A 19,010-nucleotide genomic window follows, 5' to 3' on the forward strand; every position below is an offset into this window, starting at 1 on the left:
CAAGCAGAGACCAGAAGCCACTAAATCTCTCTGACCTCAGTTCCTCCATCTGTATATTGAATGGGGGGTTCAGCTGGCTGACGCCCCACTTGGAAAATCTTTGATTTCGGTATTACCAAAACAGTGGCTCCCTGTTAGGAGCTGAACTGTGTCCTCCCAAATTCTGAGTGGAAGTCCTAACCCGTAGGACCTCAGCTGTGACTGCATTTGGAAATGGGGTCTCTAAATAGGTAATTTAGGTTAAATGGTCATTAGGGTGGTCCCCAATCCAATCTGATCAGTGTCTCTCTAAGGAGAGATGAGGACCCAGAGGGAAGCCTGTGGAGGACACACAGAGAAGACGGCCACCTACATGCCAAGGAGCGAGGCCCCCGATGAACACAAGCTACCAACACGCTGAGCGCACATTTCTCCCATGCAGAACTTCAAGGACACGAATTCTGCATTTAAAGCCCCCAGGGTGGCACTGTCAGGATGGCCAGAGCAGCCTACCGCTGCCGACCACTCTCATATCTGGCTATGTGGTGCTGGCTTCTTCCTCACCTCTGTCACCATCACAGCCCCAAAAGGCAGGTATCATGGTCCCGTTTTACCCTTGGGGAAACGGAGGCTCTGAGCTGGCTCAGGTCACACAGCCAGAATCCTAGCCCAGGTGGGTCCACCTTTCCAGGAGCAGCCGCCTCTCATCGGCAAGGTCAGTAAATAGCATGCTTGGTGCAGACCACCCAGCTCCATCCAACCCCTCTGGCATGTCTAGCACTAAGACACTCTTGGGAGCCAGAACCCCAGCTCTCAGTCCTCAGATGCTGCACATCCCAACAGCAAGGTGTCCAAGTCGTCTCAAACAATCCGAGCATCCTGTTTTCTCTTCCTCTTAGGCCTACAGTGCTTTTGACTTTTCAAGAATTTCCTCAATTGAGATTTACATCCCTCATCATGGCTAGCAGGCAGCACGCTGTGCTCGATGCCAGTACAACTCCAGCACAAGGAGGCAAATGAGCCTTCCCTGCACACTCCTTCTGTGGACCTCTCCACCCAGCGCCCCACAGCTCAGGGTCAGCACAGCTCAGACTTGGATTAGAGGAGGAAATAATGCACGTCAAATGGTGGAATGCCTTCTACCCTCGCCTCCCCAACATCTGCCCCCTAGACTAGCAGATCTGGGTCTAAATCCTAACACCATCACCTGCCAGGCATGTGTACTGGGGAAAGCTCAGTTTCCAGGTCTGTAAAATCGAATTAACAACTGTTAAATGACATAATGTGCATTGAATGTGCAGCACAAAGTAGATGCTTCACGAAGCCTTGTGGTTATTTTTCCTGTTTTTATATGGTGATGATCAGTATTACATAAATGATCAGTCATTTATTCTAAGCTTTTGTTCTTCCAAAACTTTGAGGGACCTTAGGTCAGTTCAGGGAGAGAAGAACCAACAGGTGGTCTGTATGTTGGCTACTGCGTAAGGTGAACAACTGTCTGGGGGACCACCTTGCTCTGGAAGGGCTCCTCTGAGTTTCAGGGTCTGAAGGTAGCCCACACTTTTATTTGCAAAGCACAGCTAGTCATGTGATCTCACCCCTCTCCCCGACAGCCCCCTGTACATTAGAAGGAAACTGCCGTGGCCATGGGGCCCAGTGGTGGCCAAGAGGGCTGCAAAGCCCGACTTTCTTGCAGTCCAGTGAAGGGGACAGATGCTCCCACCAACACAGAGCAGCCCAGAAAGGGTGAGCGCATCCTGTCCAGGGACTGTGGAAGCACAAAGGGGGCAAGGGTCGTCCACAGCCTGGGCAGATGCGACCCTGGGCACCCAGCTTCTCCCAGGGTTCTGGCACACATTGTCCCTTCCTCCCCCGCTCTGCTCTAAAAGAACAACTCCTGGGAAGACAGTGGCCCCTGGTGAACATACCTGCACTCCTTAGAGTCTGAGGCGTAGGGCAGTGAGCAGTCCCTGTGCTGAGTGGCCATCCGATGTCCATCTGCACAGCAAGCCTCCAGGGGGATGTCTGCACCCACTGTACAGGGGAGAGAGTGGTGACTGGCAGTGGGTGACCCACCCTCCCCCCCCAACAGGTCTGGTGACATGCAGTCCCCCTCAGGGGGCCGAGCGCACCCCCTCCAGGCTGCACCACCTGGGCACCCACTTCCTCAGATCCCTCTACAGCATCAGTCCTGGAACGACACCTCTGTTCCTTAGTCACTTGACAAACACACACTGAAGACGCACAGGGTTTGCACACACCCTGCTCCTTCCTAGAAAGGCCCAAAACCTCAACAGCCACCTTCAGAATCCAACTCTGACCAGCTACGCTCAGCCCTGGATCCGTGCTCACCCCGGCTGCATCCCTGCTCTGGCCACACACCAGGAACTCAGAGACCCTGCCCAGACGGGTCCCTGCCCAGACGGGGACCCTGCCTTCACAGTCCAGAAGGCAAGAAAGACAGGTGCTTCTGACAAAGGCGTGACTGAGCTGCCTTCCAGCCCAGCAGTCACGGCATCCAGGACCTGACCAACCCGACTCATAGGGTCAGCGACGGCCTGTGCTGCCAGAGACAGACAGTGCATAGATAGTGGGGCAGCCTGGAGGTTCCGAGGAGGACGGGACCAAACACTGGACAGCCAAGGAAGCTGCTCTGGAGGGCGGGGACCCTGCCTGGTGAGTGGGGCGCACATGGCGGGAGCGAGGCTTCCATAGAGCACAGAAGAGAGAACGGAAATGGGGGCCTTGGAGGCAACAAGCCACCCGGGCGAGAAGGGAAGAGCCGGCATTTCCGGCCCAGCTTCTGGGATTCACATCTGCGCTCTCCCTTCATCTTCGCGGCAGCCTGTCGGGGAGGCGTCAGGCCTCACCGCAGAGAAGGAAAACAGCCTCTGCGGGTCTCTGCCCTTGATCTGCCACCAGACCGCGTCCCGGCTTACAAAGCGGTTAGGAAGATGGAAGGCTCACGTGGTTGGGCAGCTGGGGGCAGCCCGGCTGAGCTGGGAGCCCGGGCCTTCCAGGCTCCAGCTGGGCTCTCATCCTCCCCCCCACTGCTGCCCCAGTGGGCCCTGGCTCAAGGGAAGGAGAGGACCCCACCGTGCCCCCAGAAGGTGCAGCCCGGGCCCAAGATGCCCACAGCAAGAGGGACTCACGTGGCTGGGACGACCAGCACCTCCAGCCACCGCAGCACAGGACGCTGCAAAACTGGACTTCCCGAAACCCCACGCGCTTACCGACGCCGCTCCAGCTCAGCTGCCCGCGGTCCCACCCCTCCTGGCTTCTCCAGCCTCTCTGCGGTCCTGGCCCGCCACCTCCTGCCACCTAGTGCCCACCAGCCTGGCCCGGGTGCCCCTCTGCACCCACATCACGCCCTGCGCATGGGGCCCGGCCCACCATACCCCACAACTCCACTGGCCTTGCCCCCCCATCCCCAACCACAAACGTCTTGAGAGCTGGGCCTGTCTCTCCTTACACTCCTCAGCACAAGGCTGGCACCCAGCAGCCAGAGACTGAATGCCAAGAGCATAGGCTTTGGGGCCAGAGCTCCAATCTCACCCCCACTGAGACCCTGGGCAGGTGACTTCCCCCAATCCCCACTGAGCCATGGCTTCCTCGGTGGTAAAATGGGGCTCGAAATACCTTCGCAGAGCTGCTGAGAAGATGTATAAAGCTTACAGAGTTCCGAGCTCGCAGTGAGCTCTCAGTGGACAGCTGGCTTGATTATGTGAAGGAACAAAGGGGATTCGCTTGCCTTGCCCAAGAGAAATGGGGAGACACGGCCCCATCTTGGTGTGCAGAATACCCCAGGGATGAGCGGCGGCCCCCAACACCCTCAGACCCCCTCAGAGAAAGGCAAGCACAGGGGACATCCAGCCGCCCCCCACGGGTGAGAACTTGGTGCCCTGAGCTGTAGAAACATTTGGAAATGATTCTCGCTGGGGAATCTTATTCTCAGCAGGACAATCAAATGTTGTCCTCTGCTCAGTCCGCAGACGTGGAATGTCCCTGGAATGCTCCAAGCAGCCACAGACCTGGAACATGTGCAAAGCGGAGCTGTCGGGAGGCCGTGTCCGGCTGGGATCAGCCCTCGGCCAGCTGGGAGCCTCACAGCTCTCGGGGTGAGCGCACCCTCCTGGGGCATGAGGCGCCGCGTCTGCAGGCCCCCATCTGTCAGAGGCCACGGAGAGCCCACCATGGACCGGGGCCAGGCTGGACGGTGACAAGGCCGAGGCGTGGGGAGCAGGCCCAGCAGGGCATCATCGTGATAAACAGGCCAGACCCGCAGTGGGCCCCACAGAGAGGGGCCCTTCCCTCACCACCTCCCACCCTCAACCCCTCACGTTTTTGATGCCACCATGCCAGACACGGGGCACCACCCTGTGAGCAGATGTGGCACCCTTCCCAATCCAGTCCCCCTCTCGTCACATCCATGTCGGTCCTGGCATCTCACTATCGGCAACAAACAGCTCTGGGTTGAACATCTTGTAAATCTTTATTCCTAAATCTTTGCTCAATTACCGCTTAGGCCAAAGCCCCTGAAGGAGAGGAGCGGGGTCAAAGGGCAGACCTTCTCAAGACTCCTGGCTCAGGCTGTGTGCTGCTGTCCCAAGAGGCTTCCCCGCTCGCACAGGGTCACCAGCTGGAGCGGGATGACCGGGGGGTTCAGACCCGGGCCCTGGGGCCCACGGGTGGCCTGCTAGAATGGGGCTAACTGGCCAAAGCTCCCGGGCTCCTGGTCAAGGCTGGGCTATCGGCCTGGGGACGAGCTGCGAGCTCCAGCCTAAAGTCAGAGGGCACCCGGGCAGTGTGCCAGCCCGCGTCCATCACATCCCTCTGAATGCTTGCGGCTGCCCTGGGGAACCCTGCAGAGCAGGATGTGGAGGAAGGTCTCGGCACTGGGCACAGCCGGGTCTGAACCCCTGCCCCACGTGGCAGCCCACTGCTCTGGGTCAACTCCGGAAGCTGCCTGTGTGTCGGGTCCCTGATGGGGGAACTGGGGCTCGGCCCACCGTGTCACAGGGCTCGCAAGAAGTGAACAGAAAGTGGACACAAGGCAGTCAGGGGGGTTTCTACTTCCTATTTCCATTCCTCTCCTATCCCCCTTCGCTGGGGCATTTTAGACTGTGTGCCTTAGTGCCCTGCCACCAGACTGTCACATCAGGGCTGTAGGTATAAAGCCTGGACTCCACACAAAATTATGAACAAAAGGAGCTGAACGGGATCAAGTCAACAAACAGTGAAGTGAACATAGATGCTAAGGTGTCTGCATTCCCACCCAGACCATGCCTCACCCCCAAAACCAGGGGGTGGCCCGCTCTGTGCAGTGGTCACTCAAAGCCCCTGATGCTCTCCTGCCTACCTCTCTTCCCTCCACTCGTCAGCCTAGGCACTGGTCCTCTGTCCCGCCCTGTCACCTCCCCACATCCACACATTATCCAGTTCAGTTGGGATGTCCTTCAATATCATGTGTCCCGCCCATCTCTGCCATCTCCACTGGCACTGCATCCTTACTGAGCGCTCTCTCTGTGCCAGGCACAACACAGCACTCGTGAATCTTACTTAATTCTCACAAGAACCCAGTGAAGCCAGTTCATTATGTTCCCCATTCTGCAGATAAGAAAACTCTGGCTCAGAGAGGTTAAGTGACTAGCTGGAAGTCACACAGCTAGAGGGGCCAGTGAGGGACAAAGCCAGGCATCAGGTTTGATTCTGGCAGCCTCCAAAGCTGCTCTAGTCTGCCTCCCCTTGAATTAAAAGCTCCTTTAGGCCTGGGATGGTACTCTCAGTACCCCACAGCACCCACCCACGCCCGGCACTATCAGCAAGGCTCAGCGTTAGTTAAACAGCAGAGCGACAGGACCGTTCTTAAAATGTAGTTTGCTTGCAAGGGGAGGGAATGCCCTGAGGAACAACACTGGGTGGGAGTGGACAGCGGCCAAGGGCAGGGCTGCTGAAGAGCCGTCTGCCTCTCTGCTGTCATGGTCAAGATGACAACAGAGGAGCCATCTGCAGCAGGCTGGTCTTTAAAAGACTTGTGCATCCAGTCCAAGAAAAGGTCTCTTATTAATTTGTTCTGAAACAAATAAAGCCACCCTTTGGACAGGGCAGGACGAGGCAGTCCCAAGCACAGAGGCCAATGCCACTCTCACCAGGGACACATCTCTTCCAAGATACATTCCAATTAGAAAGAGATGTAAAGAGCTGTCCTCACTGTTTCCCTACGTGTCCCCTTTGTGATAAACAAGCTCTGGCGATGAAAATCAAATGAAGTCAGAAAGGGAGGTGTGGTGGCCCAGGGAAAGAGTGGACGGGGCCTGGCCGGAGTCCCTGCTTTGTCCCTGATGTTTACTGGGGAAAGTGTAATCCCTATAAAGGTTTGCTGTAACCTGAAGGTAGAATATGAAAAATAATTTCCTACTGTGTTCACATTCAAAAGACCCAATTTGCTCCTCTACTAAAACCATGTTGAGTGGGACAGTCCAGGTTATGTCCTGGGTGTAATGACTATAACGCATGCTCGGGGTAAAACCAGTTTTAACTCCCCCATGACTGTTTTTGAGAGCTGAGCACCTAACATTAAACACTTTGTGTAAGATTTTATTGTCACAAAAGGACAAATCCTGTGTGATTCTACTTATGAGGCCCCTAGAGGAGTCGGATTTACAGAGATAGAAAGTAGAATGTGGTCGCCAGGGGCCGGGGGCGAGGAGTGGGGAATTCGTGTCTAATGGGGACGGAGTTCCAGTTTGGGAAGACGAAACAGTTCCGGAGAGGATGGTGGGGTGGATGCCCAGCAATGTGAATATGCTTAATGGCACTGAACATGACACTTAGAAATGGTCAAAATGGTTAATTTTATGTTAGGTACATTTCACCACAATAGAAGATAAACTTTAAAAATTGAATGTGTGCCATTTTGTACCATCCTCATTAGGAAAGGAATCGGATGTTCTGCCGATTAACCAACCTGCCTTTTTCAGTCGATGTAGTTGGAATGCACCAGTCTGCATAGCGTGGAGAGGACTAATTGGGTCAAGTATACTTTCGAACATTCTCGTAATGCAATTTGGTAGTGAATGTGAAGTTTTACATGGCAAGCACATGAGACCCCAAATAGGAACAGATAAAATGTTAAGTAACAAAGTAAATTGTAACTTTGCGACTAAAATAAAGACAATTTAAAAATTTTAAAAAGAACAACAAAAAAACAAACATCCCCAGAGATCATGCTTCCCCCGAGGGTCTAAGGGGGTGGCAGGAGGAGGGTGGGAGGGAGGGAAGAGATGCAGAGGGCCTGCTGTCCACACGCCTGGGCTTTGGGCTCAGGCGTCACTGCGGGCGCTCGGCTTGCTCGATGTACCTGGTGGTCCAGTCACCCAGTTACCTGAGAGCCGGCGTCCCAAGCTTCACGCCCATCACCAAAGCTGGGGGCTACTTGCCCACAGGGGCACCTCTCCTGCCCCCACTCCTGGATCTGTCTGTTGATGCCCCTTCCCCACTCATCCTGTCATGCCCTCAATGTGGCGCCTTCCCAGGATGGCCCAGCCGCAACCAGGCTAATGGGGGGAGCAGCTGGGTGCAGTCATTGTCACCGGGGAGTGTGACAAGCCCTTAGCAGAGGGGCCCGCTCACCCCCAGAGCCCAGGGAGGAGCCCAGCAAAGATGGAGGAGAGGCTTTCTGGAGGGGACGGGGTGCTCCCTTTCCAGCGTGACCTCCCTCGACCACACACAGTAGGAACTCACCAGTGTCAGTGGAAGGGGGGAGCAAGGGGCATTCCCGGGCGATGGCCTCATTGTGCCACTGGACACACAGCTGAGCCAGGGGTGGGTGGGGGCAAGAAGAGAACTGGGGACACCCCTGACACTACATATCACTGGTACCAAGGGTTTCACTGTAACCGATGGCATCCCACCCCAGGCCCCCCCACAGTCACAGACCCCTCCAACTGGCAGTACCCCAGATGGGCACAAAAGCAACCAATACCCCATGCACAGAGCCCACCGCATGTCCTAAACCACATCAGGAAAGCAACTCACAGCAAACGAGGCCACCACTGCTTCTATCCCCGACCCCAGGGGGCGATGCCAACATCTACGGAATTGCTTCAGGTGACCCCATGCTGGCCGCCCGCCCACGGCCATCGCCGGGTGTGGCCTCTCTTATGGCAGAAGTGGGGCCTCGGGCCAGCCTGCAGTCGTCTCTCTCAGATCAATTCGCTCTTCTGAGAAGCTTTATCTAAACACAGTTTTAATCTCTGGTTCCTGTAATCTGTGTGGATCAGATCCACAAAACATAACACGGAGCAGAAACCAAAAAGAAACTCTCCTGCCAGACCTTTCTAGCCTTTGACCCTGATGGTTCAAGGGCAGGCAGGGTTGTGGGGTAAAACTGCCTAGCCCCAAACCCGGCTCCACCTCAGAGCCGCTTCTCTCCCACTGTCCGATGGGAGATGAATGAGATAATCCAGACAGCTTAAATCGGTACCTGACCACGGAAGAAATAGAATCTTCAAAATAAAATAAATGCAGGAGCTGTCGCATCATTATGGGAGAAGATTCCTTTCATAAGAATCACACGCTCTCTCGGGCAACAGTTGCCAGAGGGCCACACCCCACCACGTCTCCTCTCTTCAGGAAAGAGATACACCTGCCTGAAGTCACCTGTGGGCAGGTGGACAGAGACAACTTGGTTCCCAGATATCAGATACCATTTGTCACCCACAACAGCAGCTAGATTTCTTGCAGGTGAATTAAGCCTTTGTAAAGATTACAGTGCAGACCGTGAAAGACAGTGACTTTGATGGATGCCAAGGGCGTGCTATGTGTCCTGAGGTACGCTGAGGCTCATGGTCTGGAGAAGCACGTGTTCTTGCCAACTGGCAAAGATATGCACATATGCTCCTCCCAAGACTATAGAGGCCAGATGGCCATTGGTGGAGGGATTCTGCACTGCTGCTTGGGTAGAAACTTCCAGAATGTCAGCTATAAATGTCACATGGACTTTGGGCAATACCTGATTGGTCTGGGAGCCACTCCTATGCAACAGCTAGTGTGCAACAGCTCGCGGGGAGGAGCTGAACTGGAACAGGCCCAGGGCTGGAGCCCAGAGGCTGTGGGTCTGGCATTACTCCACCACCAAGAATGTTGCTACCTGGGGCAAGTCCAAGCCTCAATTTCCTCATCTGTAAACTGGGCAGAGGAGCTGAAGTAGAGTTAAGCAAAAGCTTTCCAAAGTCCACCTCATGTACGGACACTGGTTTGACAAAATTTCCACTGCACTGCAACAAAATTAGGAAGAAAAGAAATGACTGTGGCACTTTCCCACAAAGCCGTCTGATCCCACGTAAAAGCCTTTTATTCTGAGACCTTGTCCTTCCAAAATGTGGGACATTAAAATGCCCTTTACGTATATGAAATGGAGAGATCTGAGATGGTGGTTGGTTGGGTCTCTGTTGTATATTTTAATATCCTCGTTTAGCAAAATAAAAAGTTAACAAGCATCTGTACATAAATGAGAAGTGGGGAAGTGTGTCCTCAGAAGCTAGCTGACAAGTCAAGTCTCTTCATTTCCTCTGCTCAAGCTTAAACCTCAGAGGCAGCTGAGGGGCCTGGGTATTGCAGAATGCGAGTGGGGTCCTAGCGTGTCCCGTGGGTTTCCTGAATGCCACCCTGCAAGGCTTACGCTGCACAGCACTACCTAAAGCTGCAGGAAGAAGTTGGAAGCGATCCATGATGTCCAGAACCTGCCCAACTGGGAGCCTGAAATGCAGCAAGATTCCAGCCAAGGAGATGCCAATGGGAAATCCCCACCCAGCAGAACCACGCACCACTCGGCTCTCCCCGGCTGGGGGCCCCCCTCCAGGGCCTGTGCCCGTGGCCGTCTGTTCTAACTTATCTATATTTTCAAAATGCCCCTTTAGGCCCCTTCCATGTGCAGGCCCTGGCCTGAGGACAGGAAATAGCCCAGGGAGACTTCAGGCAATTGTCACATGGCTGCAGCCCAGTGCCTCAGCCTCCTTTGCAGGTCTCCCCTTCAAGGCCACCCAGGGGGAAGCAGTAGTGCTGAAATCTGCTCTTAGGCTGCAGGCACTGTCCCCCACTGGGCTGCCTGCTCCTCACACTCCCACGCACCAGCACCCAGACAGAACCAGCCAGCAGGAGACGGCAAGAGACATCCCCACAGCATCCCACCCTGCAGGACCCATGTCTCCTGGTTTCCCTTTCAACTTTCTGCCACCTGCTATGTGTCCTCTGCACCTGGCCTTTGGAAGTGGGAGTTTCACAGGCTGGGTGGTCTGGGTCCACTCCTGTCCTCGGGCTAGCTCGTTCACGCCCACACCAGTTCAAAGACCTCCTCCTCCAGGAAGTCCTCCCTAACAGCCACCATGACACACACACACACACACACACACACACACACACACACACACACACACACGGCAGTCCCACTTCCTTCCCTGCATGATCCCTTTGTGCCCTGGATATCCCAGTACTTAGCACAAATGATTAACCATATGTGTACTTAGTGCCACAGGGGCTGGGACAGGCTCTGTCTCATTCTGCACCCTGCCCTGTGCCTGCCCAGAGCAGGCACTCAATAAATGTCTGGAAGAATCAGTGAACAAATGATCTCATGTAATCCTAGCCACTCGGTGAAACAGAGGAGCAGGGACAGATTAAGCCAGTTGCCTGAGGCCACAGAGCAAACACAGGGGTGGCCTCAGCGCCTGGCTCTGCCGCTAAACCTCACACCCACCCACTCTAAACGGCCAAAGGAAACTGGCTTCCCCCTAAAGCTGGACTTAGAGAAATCAAGACCTTTCTATAGGAAAGATAGGTAAGGCAGTTCATGTCCTGCATAAGAATACAAGGTGAGACCAAGCTGCCCAGATTCAAGTCCTGGTGGGGCCACTTAACAGCTGTGTGCCGCAGGCACACTACTTGGCCTCTCTGCGCCTCGGTGTCCTCACACCCCCATTAATAGAGGATGGGTGGGATGACGGGAGCTGTGTGGAGTGGGTTGTAGACAGAGGTCTTAAAGGCTTAGGTCAACATAAGAATTAGGGACGTAGCAAAACTTCCAGGACATTATACTGCAGCAGGTGTCATGATCCAAAAGGAAAAACAGGTTCAAGAAAAATAGCAGCTCAGCCCATTAGCATAAAAACACTATAGCTCCCATCTAAAAATCAGTCCTGGCCATGTCCCAGCTACCATCCAGGGCTCTGGGCACCCCCTGAGCAGGTGAGCTACCTTGCTGCATCTCTGTCCTCAAACTGCCAGGCAGGGCTCAGTCCCGTGGCCCCTTGTACCCACTCACCATCTCATCTCCCTGGGTGGCCTCCTCCAGCCTCATCTACAGGCTGCGATGCCCAATCTGCAGCCTGATCTCACCCAAGCCCAGACCCGTAATTGGCAGTCACCATCCAGCTAGCTGCTTGTGCCAAAATAAGGAGTCAGCCCGAGTTATTCCTTCTCCCTCACCCTCTACACCTAATCCCTGGCCAAATCCTGTCCACTCTAACTGCCAGCCTGTCCAGGGCATCTTTAGCCCTGAACCCTGAGGGAGCCTTTAGGCTGACTGATTCTGCCGCATTTCTTGTCTGCCTATAAGCTATGCACCATGCCACAGTCGAGTGACTTCTAGAAATATAAGTTAAATAATGCCACCCCCCATGTAAGTCCTCCATGGCTTCCCAGTGCACATAGGATAAAATCCACAGTCTGCACCCTAATTCTTAGGGCCCTGCATTGGCCTCTCCCATCTTGGCCGCCCTGTCAGGCACCCTCCACCCCTCTCCCTTTACTCTTGCCCCAAAGTACGCGCCTTCCTCCAGGCACCCCAATACACCTAGGCCCACCTGGGGTCCTTTAGGCCAGCTGTTCCCTTTGCCCTAATGGTCTCCCCAAGCCTTCTCACAGATGACTCCTGGCCTGTCACATCTCAGATGAAGACAGAGGGTGACATCTGAGGGATGAGGCCACCAGCCCGGGAATGCCAGGAGCTGGGATAGGTAAGGGCAGATTCTCCTCTAGAGGCTTCAGAGGGAGCGAAGCCTGGTGACACCTTGATACCTGACTGGCTTCCGGAATGGTGAGGATACATTTCTGTTGTTTTAAGCCATTCGGTTTACAGTAATTTGATCCAGAGCCACAGTGAACTCACGCAGCATGCTCCTTGGGGCAGGGACCTCGCCTTCCCTGGGTCCTGGGGGCCTAGTCCAGGACTGACTCCCCAGCCAGCGCTGTTGGGTAAATGCACGGACAACCTGACATGTGATGGATGCATGACAAATGGCTCCTCAGGGCCAGGCCAGGTTCACGGGACATGCTCAGGAAACTTCTGCTAAATAGAACTGAAAAACAGCCACTTCCCCGTTCTGGGCCTCAGTTTCCCCACCTATAAAAAGAGTGTACTCGAATGACTTCATTCGTTTGTGGAGTATAAAAATAAAGTAAAACAAAAGAAAGAAAACAGGAGCAAACTCACAGACTCCAAGAAGCAACTGGCAGTTACCAAAAGGGATGGGGAGGGAGAAGGGGTCTAAGGGGCATTGTGATTAGCACACACAACATAGGTAGGTCACGGGGAGGGCAGTGCAGCACGGAGTCGTCTGACTAAGCTGACGGACAGTGACTGCAATGGGGTGGGGGGGTGCTTGATAATATGGCTGAGTGTTGAAACCACATGTTGTTCAGGTGAAACCTTCATAAGATTGTATATCAATGACAGTTTAATAAAAAAATTTTCTTTGCAGATGTGTGGTTTCTTGATAGACAAACCATTTCTTCCCAGATTCTCCTTGGGGGCCCCACTGGACCACAAGGCTGGTTTGGTTTTACCTCTCTGCTACCAACCAGGAGGTGTAGGGACCCAGAGGGCCCAGACCCCCATCCAAGTGGCATCCCCTTCGACTGGCCTCAAGTGGGCAGCGTAGTTAACAGCCACATCACAAAGCCTTCCCTCGGGGAAAAGGAAGCTCTGGGCCTGTTGGAAGGCAATGACAGAGCTGGGCAAGAATCCGGTCTCCAGGCTCCTGGCACTAGCTACGTGGGCCCAGCCCTCTGGCAGGATCACCTGGCAAGGCCCGGGGCAGTGTCCTGACAGATGAAGCAGGAAGGCGACCTCAACAACTTCCAGGGCCGTCCTCTTCAGAGGCGGAGCCCACCCTACTGTGTCTGGGACCCTGGACGGCCAAGAGCACTTTCTTCCATAGATGTGCCAGGAAAGAGGTGACTCTCTCCACCCTGCAGACAGCTCCAGACCTCTTCTAGCATCCTGCAGCCAGAGCCAGCGGTGCACCACCTCTCCCTGCAGAGGGAGGGGCACCCTGACCTGGGTCCTCAGGACCCTCACCCAGATGGCAGCAAGGAGGGCCTGACTCAGGCAGGCCCAAGGCCAGACCCCAGCTGGACGCCCCAGCAAGCAGGCCCCAGCATGACCACTGCCCCTATCACAGGATGGGCTCACCCACAAACCTCAGCCCAGGCAGAGGCTGTCACCTCAGGGGTCACTTTCTGTCGGGCCAGCTGCAAGCCTCTCAAGGCCCCATGCTGTGGCTCCCACTTCTGTGGTCCCCCCGTGTGTGGACAACACTTGTTCTTCCTAAAGACCTCTCTTGTGCACGCACCTACCACTCCTTTACGGGATTAAAGTACTCCCCAGTCCGTTTTTATGTCCCCTCGTTAAGTTTAAGGCAAGACAGTCAAGTGATCAGGAACACGGGGTCCCACATCCCGGCCCTCTATTCACTACTGAGCAAGTGGCTTAACTATTCTGGGCCTTAGTTTACACATCTGTCGGATGGAAATAATAACAGTACCTGCTTCATAGGGTTGTTGGAAGAATGAGTGAGGCCCGTGGAGGAAGGGCCAGGTCTCTCTTCTTCCCTGTCATATCCTCAAGACCTTGAACAAGGTCTGACACAGAGCCACCCCTCAGCAGATATTCAGGGCACAAATGACCAAATGCCTAAGGAGACCAGCTGAGGCCACTTTGCACAGCCTATACCAACACAGCCTTGGTGCTCAACAGCTGCCGGCCCTGTGGCCCTGTTGGGCCTCTTGCCTATCTCCTAGCGAGAGAAATTCAGTATTAGGTAGAACTTTCAGAGCAATCTGGAGGAAAAGGATCCTGTCTGACCCTAGGAAAGGGAGAGCACAAATAACAGAGGATAACAGTTAACCACAGGTATTGTCCATCCCCCTGTTCCCTCTCCCAGTCCTGAAGGCAGCCAAAGGAGGAGGTTCCATTCTCTCCGTTTTACAAGAGAACACCACCAACCATCCCACGGACTTTTTCAGAGGGATGATAAGCAAATTTGTTTTCAGTCCCACAAAAGCCCGCAGCAGCCAGCCAGAACCCACAGAGCAGTGAGCCATGTGCTTGCCCCTCCACCCGCCCCACACTCCACAGTCCAGCAGGGGACATGCCGCGCCAGGAGAGGGCATGGGCCCCAAAGCAGAGGTCCTGGCACTGTCCCTGAGGCACCCGAAGTCTCAAACTTATGCATCCGTCAACCCTGCAGGCCTCCTGGGCCAGTCTGTCCCCCACACTGGACTGGGAAGCTTCCAGAAGCACAGCGCAGGCCACATGTTTGCAGGCCAAGTCCTTTCTCCCCTTTGTTCTCCCTGCCGGCGACTTTTCTCTGTAATCAGTCGGAAACCCTGCCCGTTGGAGCCAGAGGCCAAGAAAATCTTGGAGAAAACACAATCGTTTTTCCCAACACACTCCTCTTCGCTCCCTCCCACCCCCACTTATCTGTAAAGCCCAACAGGGCAACAGACCCTCAACAGACCCCTTGGGACGGAAGGTCAGCGCCTTTCTGCATTTCGGGGGCTGGGTCACCAGACTGAGTTTCAGCAGACTACCCAAGGGATCCCCCCTGAAGGCTTTTTCCATCATCGTTTTTTAAATGCACATTTCCTTGTGGACCCCACAGCTCTCTGGAGGGTGGGAACCGTGTCACCTGCAGCCTCACAGGGCTTCAGGGAAACTTGCAGCTTCCGAGCCAGCAGCCTCGAAAGGAACCAAGCAGGCCTCATTCCCTCTCCCCAAACCCTAGCAAACTTGACGCAACTCAAAAGAGGGACTTTCCCAGAAGAAACAAAAGGCCACAGGTAATCAAGGTGTTCACACCACAGTGTGCGATTAAGAGGCTTTTTTTAATGCTTTAAGTTAGTATCTTCTCTATGAGGCCTGTTGTAAACCATCAGTCAGGGCTGGCCTAGCCAGTCCCGGGCGTTCCTTTAAAGGCAGACACTGCCAGGCTGTGGGGAACCTTCTCACACAGAGGCAGGAACGACGGGAGACGGAGGTTCTGGGGACTCAGGCGCAGGAGAGTTCAACTAGGCCTTCTCTGGGCTTCCTTCCTCACCAGTAAAATACAGAGGGGTTTCCATTTCCAACAGGAGTCTCCCGGGGTCCCCAGTCTGTGTCCCACTCTGGGTTCCCACTCCAGCCAGTGGTCACCTGAATGGCCTTCCTCCTCTGCCCACCTGACCAGCTCCTGCCCAAGGACCGTCACCTTCCAGAAGCCTCCTGTGAGCCTGGGGAACCAGGATGGCTCTTGCCGCCAACACTAAGCCCTGTACCTCTCTGTGCCATCTATGCCATCTGCCCCACAATATCCCCTAAGACATGCCCAGGATGGAGCCATGTCTGCTGCAGCGAGGGAACCAAGAAACCTCTGCAGGGCCCTCCCCCAGTCCCCCAGCCTCTCCCAAGTGACCTTTGACCAAGGAGAAGGGTGGTCACCAAAGAGTTTAAAAGAAACTAAACTAAGACAGAGATAAAGGATCTGGGATTCCAAGGGCAGTAGTGGCTGTTGTCTGAACAAAGCCCCCAGAAGGCGGGCCTGGCTAATGACTGCTGAGCCAGGGTCAGCAGAGAGGTCAGAGGCCATGGCTCTGCTCTGATCGGCAGGGCCTCGTGGTCACCCCAGAGCTAGGCCTTGAGGATTCAGGGAGAAAGAAGGGCACAGCTGGGTCACCCTAGTGCTGTCAATCCCGGGGTTGTGGCTCTGTGCCAGGGATCTGCTAGTAGAGGCTCCAGCAGTCTTGCCAGGGAGTGGGTGGCTTTAGAAGTGCCCTGTGCCCAGCTGCAGCTGAGGCTGGAAACTGGCAAAACCTGTCCGGCCTGCGTCCCGCCCGGGAGGGCAGGCAGGGGTCTCCCCACACACAGCTATCAAACCTGGAAACGGCAGACCCACTCCCTTCCTTTCTGATTCCTTCGTGTCCACCCCCTACCCATGACCGGTTTTGTCTCTGGGTAAATTCCTGTTTCCAGTCTGAGTTTTCTCGCCAGCGAGCCGGGTACGCCAAGTCCCACGCGGGGTGGAGGTGGGGGCAGGGGGCAGGGAGAGCGGCCGTGCCCAGGGCGCTCCGGGAGCGGGGCCCTGCTCGGCTGGGCGGGCGCGAGGGGGCCTGCGGGAGGATGTGGCGGGGGGCTGGGGGAGAGCATCTTTAAAACAAACGCCCCAAGTCACGGAGGCGCCTAGGCCCCGGGCCAGGGCGGGTGAGGGGAGGAAAGGTCGCCAGCCCCGGCGGGGCGCGGCTCGCTCGGCGCGGGCCGGCGCGGGGGCAGCCCCGGGACTCGGGGAACTCGCGGCCGCGCGGCCGGGCGGGAGGGGAGGCCCCTACCTGGGGCCGCCAGCAGCGAGAGGCCGCCGAGCAGCAGCAGCGTCAGCGAGAGCCGGCGCGACGGCGGGGCGCGCTCCATGGGCGGCGGCGGCGGACAAAGGCGCGGCGGCTGCTGGGCTCGGGGCGCGGCGGCGGCGCGGGCTCCACGCTCGGGCCGGGCCTCGGCAGGCAACGCGGGGCCCCGGCCGCGCCGTTCAATTATCCCGCCCAGAGGAGGGCGCGGCGGGGGCGGGGCGGGGCCGCGGGGCCGCCCGTCCCCCTCCCGGACGGCTGCGCACGTCACCGCCCCGAGGGGCGCACAGGCCCGCGGCGGCGCGGGGGGCAGGGACCCCGGCTTCCCGCCGGCGGGGGCCGGAGTGGGGACACATCCTGGCAGCGCGCCCCCGCCCCAGCGCGAGGGAAACCCGAGCCCCTCCGCGCGCCGGCCCGAGGGGCGGGCTCGGCACCGAAGCCCAGCGCCGCCGGAAGCCTCGGGGGGCCGGAGGCGCCCTCGGGGAGAGTCGGGGGGCCGATACGGGCAGACCCTGACGCCCGCCCGCTGGGGGCGCTCCCCGTGGGACGCGGCCCGCGAGCAAAGCCCTGCTGCCGCGCTCCGCCCGGTCCAGCCTTGCGCGCCCTGCGCGCGGAGCGTCGGGGTCTGCGGGTCCCTGCTGACCCCAGGCAGTCGCGGGCTGGGACCGGCTCTGCCGTCCGGGGACCGCCAGTCGGGCGCGGCAGACAGACCGAACCTACATCCCAACTCCGGCGAAAAGTGAGGAACCCGGGACACCAAAGTCCAAAGGAAAAGATGCGTTTCCCGGAGAGGAAGCAGCCTTCGCTGGGCCTGCAGAAGCCACTTCTTTGTGTAGGAATTCATGGCAGCGACCAGTTGGTGGTTCCTGAGGATGGATCCGTCTGTTGGAACCATAAACAGATTTATTTTTAAAAGAAAGAAAAGTCATTGATAATGGGGGGAATGTAGGAACCACAGTGTTGCTCATGTGATTGTATATCAATGATACCTAAATTTAAAAAAAGAAAGAAAAGTGAGACTCGTGAAGGGGGAGAAACAGAGCCCTGGGATGGGACCCACAGAAAACACCTCTCAGCTGAACGTGGGGTCCCCTGGCCCAGCAATCCCACTCTCAGGCTTATGCCTGGCAGATATGCCTCCCTGTGTGTCTGCGGGCACCAGAAGTGAGGCACGGAGTGGTCGTGGCAGTGCTAATCCTAATAGTTTCCAATTAGAAATTGCCCAACGGTCACCAGCCCTAGAGGGAAACATGGTGGGGGTGTCAGACTAGGAGCCCGCCACAGCTCTGTAAGGTTAATGCTGCACGATTCACCCTGCAACAAAAAAGGCTTGTTGGGGCTGCCTGCAGAGAGGCCGGAAGTCATGGCTCTGCTCACCTCCAGCTGCTCTGATTTGCAGGGCCTTGTGGTCACCCCACAAGAGCTCTCACAGTCACAAGGGACAACAGAGCCGGACCTTAAAGGGCATGCTGCGTTATTCCATCTCCATGAAGGACAAGAACAGCTTAGAAGTCAGAAGAGTGATGGGCCTTGGGGTGCATTAGTGACTGGAGGGGACACAAGAGAGCTTTCTGGGGGCTTAGTGGTTAAGATCTGTTTTTTTAATCTGGGTATTGGTTACAAGGTTGGGTTCAGTTTGTGAAAATTTATTAAACTGTTCACTTACATGTGCCCTTTTCTGAATGAATGTTAGACTTTAAAATCAAAAACAAAAAGACAAAAAATTTGTTTCCCAAAGGATGCCTTGTAAGTCTGAGGTTTGTGGACAGCCCAGGAAAGCTCATAAAAGGGACCCACTTGCTAACTGTGTCCAAGATTCTCTAGGCTTCCCAGAAGCGGTGACATGAGACTGGCCCTTGAAAGATGAGCAGATGGTGGGAAGGGTTTCCTGGGCAGAAGGAATAGTATCTGCAAGGGCATGGAAGCACCAGAGACCCTGGGCAGTGCAGGAAAATGCTCTGGCCCACTTTGACGGGATGGCGTGGGGTGGCAGAGCAGTGGGTAGTTCCTGCAGGCAGTCGAACAGGGTGGGTGGGGAATTCTGACTTGGAGACTCACTGGTGCTTTAGTATTAAGTTAATTTTTTAAGCCCTGTGAGAATAAGGATGCCCTGGAAGGAGTTTAGAGTTCAGAGATGGTGTAGTGTGTGCACAGTATATTATTTCATTAATTCCCACAACTGCCATGGGAAGCTTCAGTACCCCCATTATGTAGATGAGAAAATCGAGGCTCAGAAAGGCAAGATCACTGGTCATATTCTCAGGACTAGTGATTGGCAGCACTGGGATTGGATCTAGGTTGTCTGACTCCCTGTCATGAGCTTGTCTGAGAGTAACTTGTATCAAGTATTCTGTTTCCCACTGGACACTAGCATAAAC

At 55.7% G+C, this 19,010-nt stretch overlaps 1 protein-coding gene across 2 annotated transcripts in view; it reads right to left on the bottom strand.

Annotated features, from left to right (window-relative positions):
• Nucleotides 1-18,232, bottom strand: part of FBLN1 (fibulin 1) — an 80,260-nt gene extending 62,028 nt beyond the window's left edge. The window contains exons 1-2 of one of the 2 annotated variants that reach the window (XM_036906592.2): nucleotides 16,621-18,229; nucleotides 1,908-2,013 (exon numbers count right to left, since the gene is read on the bottom strand). In XM_036906592.2, the coding sequence (XP_036762487.2) occupies nucleotides 1,908-2,013; nucleotides 16,621-17,527 (1,013 nt within the window). In that variant the 5' untranslated portion in view covers nucleotides 17,528-18,229. Of the gene's footprint in view, nucleotides 1-1,907; nucleotides 2,014-16,620 lie in introns of both variants that reach the window. The other variant, XM_036906591.2, reaches the window with a different exon arrangement.
• Nucleotides 18,233-19,010: the final 778 nt, after the last annotated feature.

The sequence above is a fragment of the Manis pentadactyla genome, chromosome 10 (assembly GCF_030020395.1).
Source record: "Manis pentadactyla isolate mManPen7 chromosome 10, mManPen7.hap1, whole genome shotgun sequence".
Classification (NCBI taxonomy): Eukaryota; Metazoa; Chordata; class Mammalia; order Pholidota; family Manidae; genus Manis; species Manis pentadactyla.